The 19,638-nt window shown below is 47.6% G+C and overlaps 1 protein-coding gene across 4 annotated transcripts in view; it reads right to left on the reverse strand.

The window, feature by feature from the left end:
- Nucleotides 1-1,247: 1,247 nt before the first annotated feature.
- Armc2 (armadillo repeat containing 2) overlaps nucleotides 1,248-19,638 on the reverse strand; it is a 116,445-nt gene continuing 98,054 nt past the window's right edge. For 3 of the 4 annotated variants that reach the window (XM_052751527.1, XM_052751529.1, XM_052751526.1), the window contains exons 14-19: nucleotides 15,074-15,374; nucleotides 12,475-12,597; nucleotides 11,798-11,911; nucleotides 10,669-10,801; nucleotides 10,210-10,370; nucleotides 1,248-3,387 (exon numbers count right to left, since the gene is read on the reverse strand). In XM_052751527.1, coding sequence (XP_052607487.1) covers nucleotides 3,230-3,387; nucleotides 10,210-10,370; nucleotides 10,669-10,801; nucleotides 11,798-11,911; nucleotides 12,475-12,597; nucleotides 15,074-15,374 — 990 coding nt within the window. In that variant the 3' untranslated portion in view covers nucleotides 1,248-3,229. The remainder of the gene's footprint in view (nucleotides 3,388-10,209; nucleotides 10,371-10,668; nucleotides 10,802-11,797; nucleotides 11,912-12,474; nucleotides 12,598-15,073; nucleotides 15,375-19,638) is intronic. The other variant, XR_008221301.1, reaches the window with a different exon arrangement.

The following is a 19,638-nucleotide window of genomic DNA, read 5'->3' on the forward strand; positions in this document are numbered from 1 at the left end:
TAAGAGATAGTTTTCTATATATGTGCTAAAGTTTGTAAAATAGAGTTTCCTTATGAATATAAGTTTATAAAATAGTTATATAGAGTGTGCTTTTGAATATAGGCTCATAAGAAGTATAAATAAGTATACGTTGAATGTGAGTTTTGTGAAAGGGTAAATGTTGAATGTAAGTCTAAATGTTTAATGTAAGTTTGTAAAATGTAAAATATGTATAGTGATGTAAGTTTGTAAGAAGTGTAAATACATATAGTAAATAGCCATGCTAGATGTAAATACATATAGTAAGGTTTATACTAGAATTATGTTGATGTTAATAAACCAGAGTTTGGTAAAGCTAAGGGAATCTCTGTTTGATGTAATTAATCTGATGTGGTTTGCATCAAGAGTTTATTGATTTAAAAAAGGGCTTGGCACAGCTAAGGCTATTATAGACATCTTAAGATTCATTCCAAAAAAGATATGCCATCTCTGTCATCCTCTACTTTTGTACTGGGAGGTTGTGGCAGCTATGAAGATCACTGTGGAGGTTGTAAACTCAATAGGAACTTGGGCCAGAGCTGCGTTAACCTCAGTACCCCCCTCCTGCCAGAGGTTGAGAGTCAAGGACAGGCTACTTTCTCTTGCCAGATTCCCAACCTAAGCTAGAGGGCTCTTGATGGAAAGTGTACCTTGATGGAAAGTGTACTTCCAAGATGGGTAAGGGTTGTCTGACTGAAGGGGATGACCTAAGACAAACCCAGTCTATCTGAGGGGCCTGAGGAGCTCTTTAAAAAAATTAAGAGGAGGGACCTGTGGGAGCCCACGAAAGCTTCCTAGTGAGATCTGAGCTTGCTTTACACAGCAGGACTGCATTTGGGGATGCCTGGACCACATGCATGGTTACCAGGCGTCTGGGATGGTCTGCACTTGGCCATGCTGGGGGAAGGTCTTTTGCTCCACCCCTTGGCATTCCTTTAAAAGCCCATTTAGTAGAGATATAAGGAGCTGGTGGGTTTGGACCCAGGCCCTCCTGAAGCTATCCTGTGTTTCTAATTGTCTCTCTCCTCTATATTTCTATCTATATATTCCTTATTTCTCCCTGCTCAAGAGTACCCTGGGGGAAAAAGAGGAAGCTGGTTTCCCTCACCTGCTTTCATCCCAAGGTCACATTTGGGGGTCAAAAATAAACGTTTTGTAATGTCTTTTTCCAAGCAGAACTGCAAACCGTCATTTGGCTAGTACAGGCTAACAATCACAATCAAAATTGCTTTGTCTTTTTAAATCATTTATTCAAAGTCAAATTTTACCCCTGAGACAAACAGAATCCCCTCATAATAATTATAGTATGCGTTTACAAGCTGCTGACTGAATGCTTTGCTCAAAACTACACTGTGTGTTGATGTTGTGGTCAACCTTACTAGCTCGGGAACCCACTAAGAGACATACTGGGCAAGCCTGCCTGCCCGGGGTGTTTCCTGGAAAGCTTCACAGAGGGAGGTAAACCTTCCCCCACGGTGGTCAGCAATTCTCCCTGAAGCTGCCCAGATACAGAGGTCCAAGGGAAACGGGCTTTTGCCTTTCTGCCTTCACACTGGCTGGCAAGCCCATTCACTCTTTTTTCTCCACTATTGCTACTGTCCTTTATTGACTTGGGAATCCGCCTTCTCCAGTCTCCAATGTGGACTGAAGACCACATGCTCTCCAGGAATTCTCCAGGCCTTCAGCACCAGACCCAGGACTCATGGACTGATCTCAGTCTCCAAAAGGCAGACAGCCATTGTTGGATTTTCCAGCCAGTAAGCCAACCTAATAAATCTCCTTTGATTGTATACACACACACACACACACACACACACACACACATCCTATTGATTCTGTTCCTCTAAGAACCCTGACTCAGGCATACACTAAAATAAAAAGAGGTTATTATCCTCATTTTGTAGTATGAGCTCAAGAAATTTAGTTAATTGTCTAAGGCCCCACAGCAAGCGGAAGAGAGCAGGTGTCAAACAGGAATACCACACAGCTAAGCGCGTGCTTTCTAATCTGTTACGTCATCTCTCTTAGATACAGTCTAACGAGAAAACAACATCCAATTCGGTCAGTGTATTTCAAATGAAAAGAAAGGCAAAGTATTCTTTTTCATCAGTTTTACTTAATTCAAGAAGTAGGTGGCTGGGGCTGGAGAGATGGCTCAGTGTTTAAGAGCACTGGCTGCTCTTCTAGAGGACCTGAGTTTGGCTCCCAGCACCCAAGTCCAGCAGCTCAAAACCATCTATAACTCCAGTTCCAGGGACTCTGACACCCTTTTCTGAATTCAAGGGAATCCATACACACAGGGCATATATTTACACAGACACAAACATGCACATAAATTTTTTTAAAAATCTTTTAAAAAATGTAGGAGCTAGAGAGATGGCTCAGTGGTTAAGAGCACTTTTAAGAGCTTTTGCAGAGGACCTGAGTTTGATTCCTAGCACCCACCAGACAGCTCACAACCATTTATGACTCCCATCTCAGATCTGACACCCTCTTCTGGCCCTCACAGGTACTGCATGCACAGGGTGCACATGCAGGTCAAACATCCACACAAACAAAAGAAAAAATTAAACTAAAAATCCAAAGAGATAGATGATCTAAAGCAGTATTTCCTCCTACCCCTGTGCTGGGGATAAAACCAGGGCAGTCAAGGGCTCTACCACTGAGCTGCATCCCCAGCCTTCTGAGCAGTTTTCTCTCTTCCCTCTGCTTATTCTTTCTCTAAAATGAGAACAAGAAAATACTAGCATGAGTCAGGGGACTTATTCTTAGATGTAGTAAGGGCTGGGAAAGACGCCTGTGCAGTCATGTACCTTCCCGGACACCATCCCCCGGTGGACAAACCCCTAGTCTCCACTGCGCAGTTCGTTGACCAGTGAACTGACAAGCGCGTTCATTCCAAAGTGGTTCGGATCGGGATTTTTAAGGCTATTTTCTAAGTGATTTAAAGGCAAATAGAAAGAGAAGTCTTAAAAATGCATATATTTCCATCTCACATCTCTCATAGCAGAAAATATATATATTCATTTTTCCATAATATCTAGAAAAAGAAGAAATGCTTACTTCTTTCAAAAATACTTAGGCTATTCACTAAAATCAGTATTTTTAAAATGCTCCACATGTGTTAACACTGAGAAACGGTCATGCTTTTACCACTTCCCGAGAATGAGGGAGGCCTGACTTCCCAGATCTGTCTTTGGCCTGTGTCATGTTAGAAAGAAGGGGTGGGCAGGGGCTCCAGGGACGTGTGATGACTCTGGATTCGCTTCAGAAGCTGCTGGGCCACAGGTTTGAATTCTGTTTCCCAGTGGAGTCTGTGATAGCTTCTAAGGTCTTGGTCAAAACTGCCATCCAGAGCCAGTTCTTCATCTGTATCCGGAAAAAAAAAAAATCAAAATTAGAGCAATTACGTGGAGCATGATCACACTGAATAGAATTCGTTTCCCATGGGGGGAGACTTTTCATTCAGGGTCATCTTTAATGCCACCATGACTGGACATGACCCAATGACACACTATGTGATTTAGGATTAAAAGGGGTGTATTGATTGATTGATTGATTGATTGATTGATTGATTTGGTCTGTGTGTTTTTGAGATAGGGTCTCCTATGCTGCCTAGGCTTCTGCTAATCTGTGGCTCCTGAACTCGTGATTCTCCTGCCTCGGATATCCCAGGGAGAGGCGACCACAGGCTCATACCACTGCACCCTGAGAAAGAAAGCTATTTTAATGAGCATTCTTTTGAACTTTACAAATAGTTAAGAACAAAGTGTGTGTGTGTGTGTGTGTGTGTGTGTGTGTGTGTGTGTGTGTGTGTGTGTTTACTCAGGTCTTTTTTTGATTATTTTTATTTTATTATTATCATTATTAATATTTATGGGTGTTCCCCCTGTTGTAAGCCTGTGCACCACGTACATGTCTGGTGTCTGTGGAGGTCAGAAGAGGGGACTGGATGCCCTGGAACTGAAGGTAGAGATGGTTGTGAGCCTCTGTGTGAGTGCTGGGAATTAGGACAGTGCCTTGGAATTTTAGAACCCCAGCATTCAGACGCTGGAATGCTAAGTGCTGAGACTGCTAGCATGCACCAGCATGCCCCTGCAAGCTAGCATGCATCAGCATGCCCCTGCAAGCCAACATGCACTGGCATGCCCATGCAAGCTAGCATGCACCAGTATGCCCCTACAAAACAAGTATATTTTAATGTCTCAATTTAAAAGGGCAGTAATTTGTTGTTGTTTGTTGTTGTTTGTTGTTGTTGTTGTTTGGGAAAAAAACCGTCTTAGATTGAAGTGAGCTTCTCTCTCAATAGTTTCCTAAGTTTCACACATCTGTTTGCATCCAAAAGTCAGTAACAATTTCTCAAAATAAATGAAGACTAGATAGATGTGCTTTAGAAAAGGCTAATTACTTCAATGATAGAGAGGAATTCATTGGGGGAAATGGGTCAATTTGACACCAAAGTCACTCCCCGACCCCACACTTCCCATAAAAAAAAAAAAAATGGGAGGATGTTAGAATCCTAAAGACCGAGTCCCCAAAGAAAACATAAAAACTGCAGAAAGCACTTGTGAGAATAAAATGAAAAATAAAAGTTCAGTTTGTTCAGCCCAGAGCACACCGGATGCTGTGAGCACTCTTAAGTAGCTCCATCCCGCGTGGAAAGCCACATGGCCACAGTCCTCACTAGCCACCTCCTCATTCTGTTCCTCCTGGCCTCACTCACACCCTAGGTGACAGCCTTAGGAAAGTGCACTGGCCCTGCCATGCCTAGCTCTGTGGCCTGAGGTGGACAACTTACCTGGCGGCCACTGAGTCCCACGGTGACCACAAATCCTGTTACTCACACGTGCAAACATGCTGTAGGGCCGATTAGAGCCCGTCAAGTGGCGCCTGCTGCCCTGTTTACAGTTTCTGCACCAGACATTTGTGTCTGCTCAGTGTGTACTTGGCACCAAGGGTGTGAGTGGCATCGGCGTTAGATAAGGGACTGTCCCCTCCCCTCCTCAGGATCAAGTGCAGAGTTATGCGGCGCTGAGATAAGTTCTATGCAGACACAAGCACGCCAGCCAGACCTCCATGGAGACCTTGTAAGCAAACCTGGCCCTCCCCACGGGTGAGATAACACAGGCCTCGAGCAGGGAGGGCGCGGCCAGTGTTCCATGCCTTCAAAGGCCTTCCTGTCTGGCTTCTTCTGGACAAGAAGAGCCTGCTAGACAGAGTGACTCCAGATTTCCAGACCACCTTCCTGTTTCCTCTTTTCTAGATCTTTCTGAGCACTAAACATTTGCTGGCAGAGTCTGTGTTCTGTTCTCCTTTCCCAAGGTGTTAGTTCTAAGCAGCAGGACCCTTCACAATTCCTTCCTCTGCTAGGGCTATGGATGCATTTGGTGGTTTGGCATATTCTCTGTTTAGGGGGGTTGTTTGTTTGTTTGTTTTGGTTGGTTGGTTGGTTGGTTTGGTTTTTCAAGACAGGGTTTCTCTGTGTAGCTTTGGCTGTCCTGGAACTTGATCTGTAGACCAGGCTGGCCTCAAAATCAGAGATCCGCCTGGCTCTGCCTTCTGAGCGACGGGAGTAAAGGTGTGTGGCACCACCGCCCAGCCAGGTGTTTGGTTTTTTTTGGGTTTTTTTTTTTTTTTTTTTTTCGAGACAGAGTTTCTCTGTGTAGCTTTGCGCCTTTCCTGGAGCTCGCTCTGTAGACCAGGCTGGCCTTAAACTCACAAAGATCCGCCTGCCTCTGCCTCCCAAGTGCTGGGATTAAAGGCGTGCGCCACCACCGCCCGGCCAGTGTTTGGTTTTTAATCTAATGTTAATGTTAGCATTCTGCTGGCCTTGAGGCCCAGCCGATATAGAAATTGATTATCAGTTGTCAGACCACATTAACTCCAAGTCAGGACAGACAGGACAGAGATAGTTAAATAACCGCCAATAAGAAAAATGCAGAAATAAAAAGTGCATTAAAAAGTGGAGCGTCCTCGTTAGGTGGTAGAGTTCTGAGCGTTGTACTGCAAGGAGTGGCAGAGGCTGATCCCCGGGAAATGCAGATCCATCAAATGTCCTATGACCTGCAGGAAGCAGTAGTTCTTGTTCCGTGACTCTCTACATATTTATTTATATAAATAGCAAATAAACGCTACCTTTTCTATGTGCAATGATATATCTGGTATTTTCTTTGCCACTTCAGTTTTTTACATTTTTATTTTTTGGTTTTAAATTTTTATGGTTATAATGGATTCAATTGACTTCCTAGCCATGGTGTGAATTGCACTGATCTTGATAACCAGGTGTTCTTATGCTTTCTCTATGCACTGTACACTTCCAAATACTAAAACTTAGGGTGAAGTACTACAAAGGATTGAAAGACTTAAAACAGTCAGTGCCCCAGTGCCACCATGCACAGAGAAGCAGTGCTCCAGTGCCATGGTGCCCAGTAAACCAGTGCTCCAGTGTCTTGTGCTGTGGTGCCCAGTGCTGCAGTGCCCAGTGAAGCAGTGCTCCAGTACTGTGGTGCCCAGTGAAGCAGTGTTCCAGTGCTGCAGTGCCCAGTGAAGCAGTGCTCCAGTACTGTGGTGCCCAGTGAAGCAGTGCTCCAGTGCTGCAGTGCCCAGTGAAGCAGTGCTCCAGTACTGTGGTGCCCAGTGAAGCAGTGCTCCAGTGCTGTGGTGCCCAGTGAAGCAGTGCTCCAGTGCTGTGGTGCCCAGTGAAGCAGTGCTCCAGTGCTGAGGTGCCCAGTAAAGCAGTGCTCCAATGCTGTGGTGCCCAGTGAAGCAGTGCTACGGTGCCATGATGCCTACTGCCACAGTGCACAGTAAACTGGTGCTCCAGTGCCATACTGCCCAGCTCCAGTGCCACAATGCCCAGTGAAGCAGTGCTCCAGTTGCAGTGGTGCTCCAGTGCTGTGGTGCCCAGTGAAGCAGTGCTCCAGTGCTGTGGTGCTCCAGTGCTGTGGTGCCCAGTGAAGCAGTGCTACAGTGCTGTGGTGCCCAGTGAAGCAGTGCTACAGTGCTGTGGTGCCTACTGCCACAGTGCACAGTGAACTGGTGCTCCAGTGCCTTGGTGCATAGCAAAAGCTGTGCTCCAGTGCTGTAGTTCCCAGATCCCATGCCACAGTGCCCAGTGAAGTGGTATTCTAGTATCTTGTGCTCCAGTGCTTCAGTGTCCAGTGAAAGCAGTGCTTCAGTGTCCAGTGAAGCAGTGCTCCAGTGCCACGGTGCCCAGTGAAGCAGTGCTCCAGTGCCACGGTGCCCAGTGAAGCTCCCCTTGAGCAGTGTACTGGCTCCTAGCTTCCTATGCAGCACAAGTTACTGGTGGAGAGGTCTCATGTCTCTCAGTCATGTCTCTCAGTCATTCTCTTTTAGGGAACAGTCCTCAGCTGCTCCAGGAGCACCAGGTGGCACTTTGGTATTGTCCTCATGCTGTGATTCTCCCTTGTCACAAAACCTGATGCCAGGAGCCATGTACCTTGGGGTGAGCATACAACAGCTGAGTGTAGGGCAAGCAGGCTGGCCCAGCAGGTTAAGGGGTCTCCTGCCAAGTCTGGCAACCTAAGTGTGACCCCCAGAACCCATACAATGGAAGGAAAGAACTATCCCCCCAACTGTCTTCTAATCTCCATACTCTATCATGACAGGCTCAAGTGTCCTGTGAGCTGGCTCCCTGGTCAAACTGAGCTGGTTTAGCTCCCCACACCACAATGGTCCTGGTGGAGAATGCTAGAGTGCTAGGCACATAACAGAGGAAAACACAGTGCTGATGTTGATCCTTTGATGACAAGCCCCAGCTTCGGCAAGTCATGTTACCTTTCTAGACTCACTTTCTACTAAGTGAAAGCACCTAGCTAACGACTTCAAACATATACAGGGAGTATAGAATGAACTTAGAAAAAAATAATAAAGTACAGACAGGCTGATACAACAGACTGAGGTTGGAAATGGCAGGCTCTCAGTGAGTCTGGACAACTAAACGGTCTGTTGCTACATCATAATGTAAAGATCCTAAAGGAAAAGTACTCTTAACACAAAGGTAGCTGGCACCCCTCATAGCCAATCACAGCTTTCACAAGGCACCACTCTGGATGAAATGTGATTTCCTTCCAGGGACTCAGTGGGAGCCGAGAAATGAAGCTTACAAAACCATCACAAAGGAGAAATCACACAGGTCGTGAATTGTGACTGACTGCTATCTCAGCAGCCCAGGATTCCTGTGATCAGACCATGACTGGGGGCTTCAAAAGCTGTGAAACCTGCAAGGGGTGTACCGCATGTGGGCATGCCAAGGGCTGGAGGAGCCCGGTGGGAAACTTGGCAATGGGGTAGTAGGCAATAGACCGACTACAACCAAATGCCTCCTGGGGATTTTGCCCTGCTCAGGAGCAAGCCCTTCCCACAGCTTTCCTGGCTGGTCCTTACAGGCAGTGTGGCCCCTGACACCCTTGTTATTCAGAGCTGATTGTCCCAAGCTTAGACAAGGACGGTCTTTCAGACACACAAAATCTGAGACACACCAAAGCCTCAGACTCCTGGGGAGTGGCTCCCTAAGCCAGCCATGGCTTCTCCCTGAATGGAAGACAGGAAGAGTGCCAACAGCCAGAGAGGCAGCCACGAACACTGGGTGTGCAGAGTGGAAACACGAGGTAGCAGGATACATGAGCAAGCGTGGAATTAGACGGGGCAAGGAGGAACAGGGGAGCTAAGCCAAGGCAGAGCTGGGGCTCCTGAACGGTGGACCCAGAGCAGGGCTGAGGACACCTGCTCCTGAGCAAGTCCCCGAGGCTGATGGATCCCAAGCAGCCCCCGGGGACACGGCACTATCTGGTTTCCTGGCTTCCCCCTTCCTCCACACCCTTCCCTGAATGTCTTCATGAACTAGAGCAGAGGTCCCCAACTCTGGCTCTGCACCTCATTCTCATAGATCCCCTGAAATAAGAACCGCTAAATTTGTGCCAGGCCATCTGTCTTAACTCCACATCTGATTTCTGAGCTCAGGCCCCACGGCGACTGAACTCAGATAACCTGTGCAAGCATCCGGTGTGGCCTCGTGGGAGGAAGTGTGTCACTGGGGGCGGGCTTTGAGGTTTCAAAAGTCCATGCCGGGGCCCAGTCTCTCTCTCCTGCTGCTGCCTGAGGATCTGAATGTAGAACTCGGCTTCTCCAGCACCATGCCTGCCTATTGCCCTGCTCCTCGCCATGATGATAATGGAGTAAGCTTCTGAAACTGTAAGCCAGCCCCAGTTAAATGCTTTCGTATGTAAGAGTTGCCTTGGTCATGGTGTCTCTCTCTTCACGATGGTCCAGTGACCTAGACAAGAGGCTAAACCTAAGCTGTAGAAGCTTATGAGGGATGAAGCAAGGGCCTGGAATGTGGAGCTGTCGAACTTGAACACTGTGGGTCTTCTAAGTTTCTGTGTGATGCTTGTCTAAGCCTCACAGTTAACTTCCTGGGACTGTGCGGGGTTCGTCACACCCCCACTTTAAAAACAGAAAGGCAGGCAATAGAAGAGAGACGCACTATCCAAATAACACCACAAACACAATCTGGAAGAATTCAGGCCCTGGCTTCTGAGTCGCACTGAGCCTTTCCACACAGCCCATCCTAACTGGATCACCATGGACCCTCGCCTTTAAGTAGGGAATAGAATTTGTAAAAATCATTCACTCATTAACTTACCTAAATTATTGTTTTTAGACAAAAACCAGGTTGGAAAAAAATGCTAAAAGTAGAAAAAAGTTAAAGTAGGAAGTGATCTTCAGTGTATATGCTTTCCTACCTTTCAAGCATGGGGACCCCACTGTAATATCACGTAATTTCACAGACCCTTCCCCACGTGATCATGAACACCACGAATTAAAATACAGTCAACTGGAAATGCGACTTAATTCAAAATAGCTTTTAACCGTAGTTTCTCAGTTATGACAGAGTCTATACGCCTTTAAACAGCAGAGGCACAAGGCTGCTGAGAGTTACGCATCAAAGAAGAAGGGGGCGGCCACAGGAGAACCTGACCGTCGCAGTTCCGGGCAGTTAGGAATCCTTCTGCTGGACTGTAACTAGCTCTCCGTCTCTTCCAGAAACTATCTGCAAGAGTTCCCTTTGGCATTCTGCTGCTGCGTAGCAGCCATTACCCCGCCAGGTCAGAGAACACCGTTTTCCTGCCTGCTGGGTGAAGGTCACAGATCCACAGCAAGGGCCCTTACCTAAAAACGACGACAGGAGGACCAGGAGTCTGTTGGCATCTTCATCTCCGAAGCACGATGATGCGCTTGTGATATTCTCGCTGAAGTTCCACAAGGTCTTGCACACCAGACAGGCCAGCTGCCAGTCACCGGGACCAAACTCTCTCAAGCAATCCACTAACCTGAGCGAGGAATGCCAAACCGAAGGCGTCAGCAGATCAGAGTTTGTCTTGACGTTTTCTATCGTTGGTACGATGGCTAGTCTTCTGAACTCCATATAATCATCCTTTAAGTTCATAGCTACACATTTAACTGACTACAAAGTTTTCACTCATGCTCCTCTGGATTGGGATAAATGTCCAGTAGATTCTCACCCCCCTCTGAACCCCCGCTGCTCTAGTGGAATGGTCAAAGGGCCCAACCTCTTGGGACAAACATGTTCCTAGTATCCTGAGAGTTGGGAGTTCTTGCCTTACTTACTTTTTAATGCCTCCACCTTCTTTCAGAATGGCACGCTTGTCTTTATCCACAGTGAGGTTTAGGAGAACCCCACAGGCGGCAAAGCAAATGTCCTGATGCTTGGCTTCCAGCAGCGCGATCATGAACTTGTGCACTGGGAGAGCAGAGAACACATGCAGAGTGTCAAAGCCTGCATCCCAGCTGCAGCTTGTTTTACAAATGGGGTGGGGTTTGGGACTGAGGGATGGACAGGGGTGGGGAAGCAGGAAGATGTGGCTTGCAACTCTGGAACCCTGGTTAGTGTGTTGAACCCATTCCTCCTAAGTTTTATCCAACTCCCACTGTGGACCCAGTAATACCCACTGCTCTTGGGGCGCGTTCCTACCTCCCACAGCCTCTGGCCCTATTACGGCTACCACTGACCCAACAGCAGCCCCCTCTCTGGGGGGAGTCCCCAGTGGTGGCATTTGTCTCTCCCCTTGGCATATTATAAAAAGCCCTTTGGATTAAACCTCAAGGTGACTGGGTATTGACCCAGGGCCCTCCCGAAGCCATCCTGTGTCTCTGTCTTATTGTCTCCTTCTATATTTCTATCTAATACTTCCTCATTCCTCTCTCTTCCCCCAGGAACCCTTCGACAGGTTGGAGCTGGACTATGACAGACTTCCATAGGGGCGGCAGAAAAACCTAATAATATTTACAAATCATAATACGTTATATTTATTGCAGATGTCCTTTTGGTTGTTGGACACTTAGTGTGTTCAGTGACAAGCAAAGTGTAATGTATTCTAGCATGTGAATGAAAAAAATCTCCAGTCTATCCCCAGGGATAGACATAATGAGTGCAGATTCCATTAAGCAACCAACACACACACACACACACACACACACACACACACACACACACACACACACACGAACGCACGCATGCAGTGCCTTATCCTATCACTTAAGAGGCTACTCTCGGGGAGAGAGACATAGCCTTGGTCTATTACAGCATCCTGAGCTGTCCCCTATATGGGACAAATGTAAAGCATGGTTCATCTTAAAATGGAAACAAACACCACACTTTATCACCCATGCTTCCAAGCCACTTAGCTGACTAGTGACAAGAGTCATGTGCTTAGGATCCCAACTGTCATTAACCCACCATTTTTCTGCATGAGGAAATTGCAGACGTCATGGTCCTGGGAGAGGTTTCCAAAGACCCGCACGGCCTCCAGGATGCCATCCATGTTGTTACTCACAAGGAGCTTTAAGAGCACTGGATTTGGCAATCAGACAGAGAAAATGAATAAATTTAAAATAACTTCCAAATGCCATTTATACTCTCTACTGTTACTACAGAAATGTATATACTTCAGCAGTAATAGAAGGAATACTGTGTGTATGAGGTTTTGTTTATGTGGGTTTATTGTTGTTATTTGTTTGACACATCCCTGGCTGGCCTGGAACTCACTCTGTAGACCCGGCTGGCCCCAAACTCACCGAGATCCACCTGTCTCTGCCTCTGGAGCTGAGCGTTTCACACAGTTCTAAACCTACACTGGTGACATTATTCTCTACTTCTTACTATAACCATATTTAAAGGTGAGTGAAAACTAACCTCCTAGAAAATACAGAGAACTTAACATTTTTTTTGATGCTGCTAAAATACAACCTGCAGATCATTTCAACGAGAACTAAGAAACAAATGGTTCCCATGTTCAACCTCCTCGGCTATCTGGGGCGGCTGCTGCAGTAATGCCTTCAGGGTGTGCTTTAGGTGCTAAAATCAAGACCTTAAAGGAGTGTCTTTAAGTGAAGCCATGCCCGACTGAGCCTTACGTTCAGCGACATACAGCTTTTTGTGTTGCAGGACGGAGCTCTTCACTTGATAGAATGACAGGTTGTTGATGGCTGCCGTGGCATTGATCACCAGCTCCTCACAGTCGCCCAGTGACTTGGACTCTGAAACCAAGTGATCAGGGAGTCAGAAATGCTCGGCTCTGCAGTGATGCCATATTCACAGCAACAGGAGTTGGGGCTGGGGAGCAAGATGGGTGTAGGCGCCCAAGAGGCACTGCTTGAGGAAGCTTTACTTCCCGTGACAACGCAGGACATACTAACCCGATTCCCACAGCCAGGTCTAGAAAAGTCAGATGGGGCCCTAGGTCTGCAGTGAAGAGGGCAATACCACTGGGACCTGAGATGTCCCCGACCTAACCCACATGCCCTGGTCTTAGGGACCCAACCTGGGTAGCTTACTTTAGTTCCCACATCTTGCCTCTCAACAGAGTGATCCTCAACTCAGGTCGTTATCCATCCCTCACCATTGACTCTGTCTTCCAAACACAACAGATGGCTCCTTGCTTCCTCCGTTACCCCCAGCCCTGCCCACCTCTGATCTGCCTGCCTCCCCCTCCTGGGTGCCAGAGTTAGAAGTGCGCCCACCATGCCCAGTTTATATTTTTTTGAACCCACACTTGAATTTTAAGTATTTACTGGAGCTCCAAGTACATTTACACGGGCTGGAGCTGCAGCTCCATTGGTAGAGGGCTTGCCTGGCATGCACAGGATCCTGGTTCGATTCCCAGCACCGCATAAACTGGGCATGGTGGTGTGCACCTATAATCCCATTATTCATGTGGTAGAGACAGGAAGATCAGGAGTTCAAGGTCATCCTTAGACACACAGTGAGTGCAAGGTGAGCCTGGGCTATATGAAAAGAAACTATGAAGAAAGACAAAAGAAACAAACACTTGATGAGCATGAAAACGAATAAACAGAATTTTAGCTTGATACATAAGGAGACTGTGTTTGTGTGTGTGTGTGTGTGTGGTTTTTTTTTTTTTTTGTCCCTATCTCTCATGCCACCTCCAGACTCATCTCTTCATGCTATGGTCACCATGCAGACGGGGACAGATGAGCTATGGAGTAGTCGGGTGCCTGGGATAATATGACTTCCCTGAGGCATGGGGCAGAGATCAGTGTGCCTGGAGACTGGGTACCATTGTGAAGGAGAGAGACACCTGAGTGACTCGGTTTGGGGCTTTCAGAATTGGCAAGTGATGGCTGTATCGTTTGGATGCCTATCTTCTGAAAGCACGCATAGTCAGCATTTTGTTGCCAGCCTGTGGTGGTCAACAGTGAGAGGTAGCATCTAATGGAGGAAAGGTATGTCACTGGGGTATGCCCTTAGAGAGGGCAGCAAGACTTTTGGACCTCCCTCTTCTCTATTTTTGACCCAAAACAATAGAAAAAGAGAGACAGACAGTCTCCCCATCTCAACAGTAGTTCCCACTAAAGAAGGACCATGGAGTCACCCGGTGCGTGAGAAGGTGCTAGCTACAGCCGGAAGAGGCATTCTCTCCGGGGGTAGGATTGGCTGCGGCATTGACCGTGAACCTCAGCCTCCAGACATGTGAGAAATAAATTTCTGTTGTGGGAGCCTGGGGAGATGGCTCAGCAGTTGAGGGTGCTTGCCGCTCTTCCAAAGGACCAGAGTTATGCTCCCAGCGCCCTTATCTGGCAGCTCACCTTATGTAGTTCCAGATCTGGGGGTTCTGACACCCTCCTCTGGCCTCATAAGCAGCCGCACATGTGGCATACAATCACGGGCGCACGCACACACAGATCAGCATCAGCTTGTTGTGGCAGGGTAAACTAGAAAGGCAGGCCATGAGGGATGGGGACATAATTACAGGTAACCCAGGAACTAGAAAAAGAAATGAACCTTCTACGTGTGGACTGATCCTGGAAAAATATGTCATTTTAAACTTTCGCCCAGTGTTTGCTCTTTTGATATATAAAATTGTTCTAAATTGTGATATGATTCGCCAACCATAAAACTTGACCTTTTAATATTTTTGCTTACTTATTTACTTACTGTGTGCCACAGCCCACGTGCATGTGTGGAAGTCAGAGGGTAACGTGTGGAAGTTGATTCTTGCCTTCCACTCCGTGCATCCTGGGATAGAACGAACTCCAGTCATCAGGGTTGGCCATGAGTACCTTTCCCTGGTGAGCCATCGAAACAACTCCAAACTCACCCTTTTAAGGGGATGATTCAGTGGTTGTGCTCTTTGGGAAAGATTTATGGCATTACTAATCTTCCTGTTTGGAAATCTGGGGTGTGTTAAGACACTTCTAGGCAGAAAGGTTTTGTGGTGGTGGGTTTGGTTTTGTCTCGTGTAGCCCAGGCTAGCCTTTAGCTTCCCTGCCTCTACTTCCTGAGTGCTGAGATTACAGGCATGTGCCGCCCCACATGGTATAAGCAGCACTGGAGATGGACCCCTGGGGTGTGTGTACGTCAGGCAAGCACTCTACCAACTGAGCCAAATCCCCCAAAGTGTTTTTCCTTTCCACAGAGAAGGAGGTTCCCTACAGGGAGCCAAACCCTCTCCACAGTCCTCCCACGGAACCGCCTCGGGCTACAGTTTCTCACCCAGCGTGGTCAGCAACAGGCCCACCACCTGAGGATTGGCGGCCAGCACTGGGCCGATGCGCGGGTGAATGGCTATGTTGGCCAGGACGCGGGTCAGCTTGACCAGCACGTCCTCAGCCTCTGGTGCCAGACCAGCTCCTGAGGGCCCCAGCCTTGGGGGGTGCTGGTCAAGTTGGTAGAAGTTCTGAAACAACGTGAGCAGAGTTTCGATGCTCCCTTGCTCTCTGGAGAAAACTTCCCGGGCCTGGTTATTCTTTGCTGTCAGGTTGCCAAGGATAAAAACAATGCGAATTACTAAATCCTGCAAAAAACAAAACAAAACACAAAACAAAAGACAGCGTCACAAGCACGAAGGAGCTGGAACAGTCATTGGAAAGAATAGAGTCTTAATTTAATTTATTCACAACTTAACTAATAGTAAAAATGGATCACATCTGGCCTCTGCAAAGTGTTGCGGCATGTGGGTCCCAAGATGGGCAAGATGGGTGCAAAGTGACAGAAGAGATCAGGGGCGCTTGGTGGCCCTGAAAGGAGGCAAAGTGGCTGATGGGAGCCTTCATCTCAAAATCTGGGTGGTCTCTTAAAAAGTTCCCTGAGAACAATTAGTTGAGGGGAGCTAAGTCTGTCATGTCAATCAAAGTTCTGAAGCTAACAGATATCTTGAGCATCCAAATCCTTTTTCATGAAAAAACCCTCTCCCCCAACACCTCTACTCCCCACTGAGCTACCGTATTCAAAAATCAAGCACCTAACAGAGGAATGGGTTACAACAGGACTTCTTGATTTCAACACTGTTGACACTTGCAGCAAGGGAAGTCTGTCTGTCTGTCTGTCTGTCTGTCTGTCTGTCTGAGGCAGGGCCTCTTCATGTAGCCCATGCCTACAACCATTGCGCTACTGAGGGACCCCATATTAATATGGCGACTGTTAATTCTGAGCATGGGTGAGCGCTATATAACTGAAACTTTTAAAAACTGTTTGATAGTTTATATATGTGTGTAAATGTACTTTTCTGTACATACGCCATATTATAAATATGTTTTTATCTATTGGCTTTTCTTGAGATATGTTTGTAGCTAGAGTTTTCCTGCCTGGCCCACAGTCAGGACAAATCTCACTCACCTGCCAGTCCCACAGCCGCTCAGACCCAACCAAGTAAACACAGAGACTTATATTGCTTACAAACTGTATGGCCGTGGCAGGCTTCTTGCTAACTGTTCCTACAGCTCAAATTGATCCATTTCTATAAATCTATACCTTGCCATGTGGCTCGTGGCTTACCGGCATCTTCACGTGCTGCTTGTCATGGCGGCGGCTGGCAGTGTCTCTGACTCAGCCTTCCATTTCCCAGCCTTTATTCTCCTCCTTGTCCTGCCTATACTTCCTCCTGCCTGACTACTGGCCAATCAGTGTTTTATTTACCAACCAATCAGAGCAACACATTTGCCATACAGAACATCCCACAGCATATGGTCTCATGTATTGCAGACTGGCCTTGAACTTACTATGTAGTCAAAGATGACCTTGAACTCCTGGTCCTTTGTTTCCACCATTGAGGGCTGAGGTTGCAGGTCTGTGGCACCAAACCCAGTTTATTTTATAGTGGGAATTGGCCACAGAGCTTTGTGTGTACTAGACAAGCAAACATCTACCAACTGGAACACCCCCCTCCTCTAAAACTGGTTTGGTTCATTCATTCACTCATTCATCCATCCATTCATTCATTCATTCATTCATTCATTCATTCATTCATTTATTGGTTTGGTTTTTGTTTTGTTTTAAAGAAAGGTAAAATATAGACATGAGAAGCTGAGGAATTGCCATGTGTTCGAGGCCAGAATGGGCTACATAATGAATTCCAGGTAGCCTAGGCTAGAGAAAAGAAAAGAAAAAAAAAAGGAAAGAAAGAAAAAGAAACATGAAGGAGAAAAAAAGTAAAAAAAATTAAAAACCTAACATGAGAAACCTTTAAATTAAAGATACAGAAGTATTTATGGCTTCACTGGGCAAAATGCTGTATGCCTGTAATCTTGGCACTGAGAGGAAGGCAGAGGGTCATGAGTTCAAGGTCATCCTCCTCCACTACACAGACAGTGTGAGGCCATCTGAGCGACCTGGCGCCCTGTCTCAAATGATCAACTGTTTCCTTAGTTTGACAATGTTACACAGAAGAATCGAGATGAGCCCTTTTAGTCCAGGGTGAGGAATGAGCAGAGGAGGTCACACAGAAGGAAATGAGGAAGAAATGCTTGCTAAGGTCATCGCTCAGCTGGGTGTGCTATTTAGTGTGCTGACCACCGAGCTCTTTTACCCTGGCTACTGCAGAAGCTGTGCAGGCCCATGGCTAGTCCAAGTGGAACAGATCCTGGACCCTGGGGCCCTCCCACACAGGGGCCATCGGTTCCTCTCCTCTGCCCTGCCAGCTTGCAGACAGTTAAGGACTTAAGCCACCAGCTAGGGGGATTTCCACCATTCTGGCTTTGCTGAGCAGATTAGTAGTCACAGCAGCCTCAAGGAAGGGGGCGGGGCCAAGGGCTAGGCACAGTTTTTAACAAGGTACAAAGGAACAGACGGAATCCTGAGGTCCAGTCCTAGGGGTTGGGTGTGGCAGAGTCAGGAAGATTGAGGGCAAAGGACACCTTTTGATTTGCCGGAGACAAATCTGCCAATGCCAACTTGCTCCTGCATGTTCTGGAAGAAATGTCCCTGACCCTGGCAGAGCAGCTGCGGGGCTGCCGCTGGCTGGCGCAGCTGTGAACCACTTGCCATCATGAAGAAGGGGCAGAGCCCAACACTGTGGCAAGGACAGGAGCCCGCCCAGGACAGGGACCATTTTCAGAGACAGTCAACTCACAGCTACCTCCCAGACAGGGGTTGTGCACACACAGACCACCACGACAGTGTTCCGAACAGCTTGCAAATCTACTTGACCAGCACAGACTAATCTGTGAGGGAGGGCATCTTTGCAAAGAGTGAAACAGTAAAGGAGATGAATTCTAGCCAGAGAGCCACAGGAGACACAGGGTCGCTGGACCCCGAGAGACTGTATCCTGACAGTGAATGAGTGAGACTCTGAATGAGTGAGACATGTGACTGAGTACACCAAGATCTTAGCTAACAGCGCTGAACTGCGGAGCAGAGCCTGCAGATTGAGGAGTGCAGAAAAAAACCGGATGCTCAGAGCTGGGAGTAAGGGTGCAGACCTGGAATCCTGGCAGTCACGAGGACTGAGTTCAAAGCCAAAGCCAGCCTCTGAAATACAGTAAGGGAGGGGGAAGGAGAGAAGGAAGAGAGGAAGGAAGAGAAAAAAGAGAAGTAGAGAAGGAGGGGGAGTAGGGGAGGGAGGTAAAGCGAGGAAGGAAAGGGGAGATGGAGAAAGAAGAGAGAAAAATGACGGGCGGGAGAGGAAAAGAGAAAAAAGAAAGAAAATGGGGGGATGGATGGAGAGACAGAGAGAGGCAGATGAGATGGCTCAGGGGTTAAAGGCGCTTGCTGCCAAGCTTGAGGACCTGAGTTCAATCCCTGGAGCCCACAGAGTAGGTGGAGAGAAGCTACTCCCCAAAAGTTAGCTTCTGACCTCCACATGTGTGCCATGGCATGCATGTGCCTGCACATGCTCTCAAACACACACACACACACACACACACACACACACACACACACACACACACTAAACATTTTGAGCAGCAGATTCAAGGGAGCCAGTGAGCAGCAGATTCACCACAAATGAACTTGAGACCGACCTTGAAATGCTAGGGAATACTGACTGTGTGGACAGGGCTGGGGGTAGTCTGTAAAGGGTCCCTGTGGGACAATCTCATGATGCCTGATATCAAATTATCATTGCCTAGCCATGTGCATTCCCCAAAGGACCTGAAGCCTGCCGGAAGCACAGGATTTCACCAGGACACTGAATCCCATGGCACGGTACCTTCAAGCAACTCCCAGTGCCAAAGGCCCTGGGCTCTGGAGACAGCGTTTCCAACACCCAGGCCAGGTCCCGGAGAAAAGCAGGACAGAGGGGATTGCCCAGCACTAAGTTCCCTGGTAGGAAATTCTGCTTCCTATTTTCCAAGCCAAGGACTGTGAGCAGAATTTCTGCAGAAACTTTGATCTGCTTTCTGACTCTAGACAAGCTCTGCTTCTGTGCCCATCAATACTGACCACAGCAGGAGTATCAGCGACCAACACACGGGCCTCCAGATGTGCTGGTGGGGTTCCCTCTCTGCTCTGATAAACACCATGACCAAAGGCAACTCGGGAAAGAAAGGCTTTGTTTGGCTTGTGCTTCCACATCAAGTCCGGGCAGGAACCTGGAGGCAGGAACGGAGGCAGGGGCCATGGAGGAAGGCTGCTTTCTGGCTTGCTCTCAGGCTCACATTCGGCCACTTTTCTTACCCCTCCCAGGATCACTAGCCCAGGAGTGGCATCACCCACAGTAGACTGGACCCTCTCACGTCAATTATCAATTCAGAAAAGGCCCCACAGGTTTGCCTACAGCCCAGGCTATTGCCGGGTTGGGGGGGCTGAGTTTTTTGTTTGTTTGTTTTGTTTTTTCAGTTGAG

This window comes from Peromyscus californicus, unplaced genomic scaffold (genome assembly GCF_007827085.1).
Source record: "Peromyscus californicus insignis strain IS unplaced genomic scaffold, ASM782708v3 Scaffold_22__1_contigs__length_63687245, whole genome shotgun sequence".
Lineage (NCBI taxonomy): Eukaryota > Metazoa > Chordata > Mammalia > Rodentia > Cricetidae > Peromyscus > Peromyscus californicus.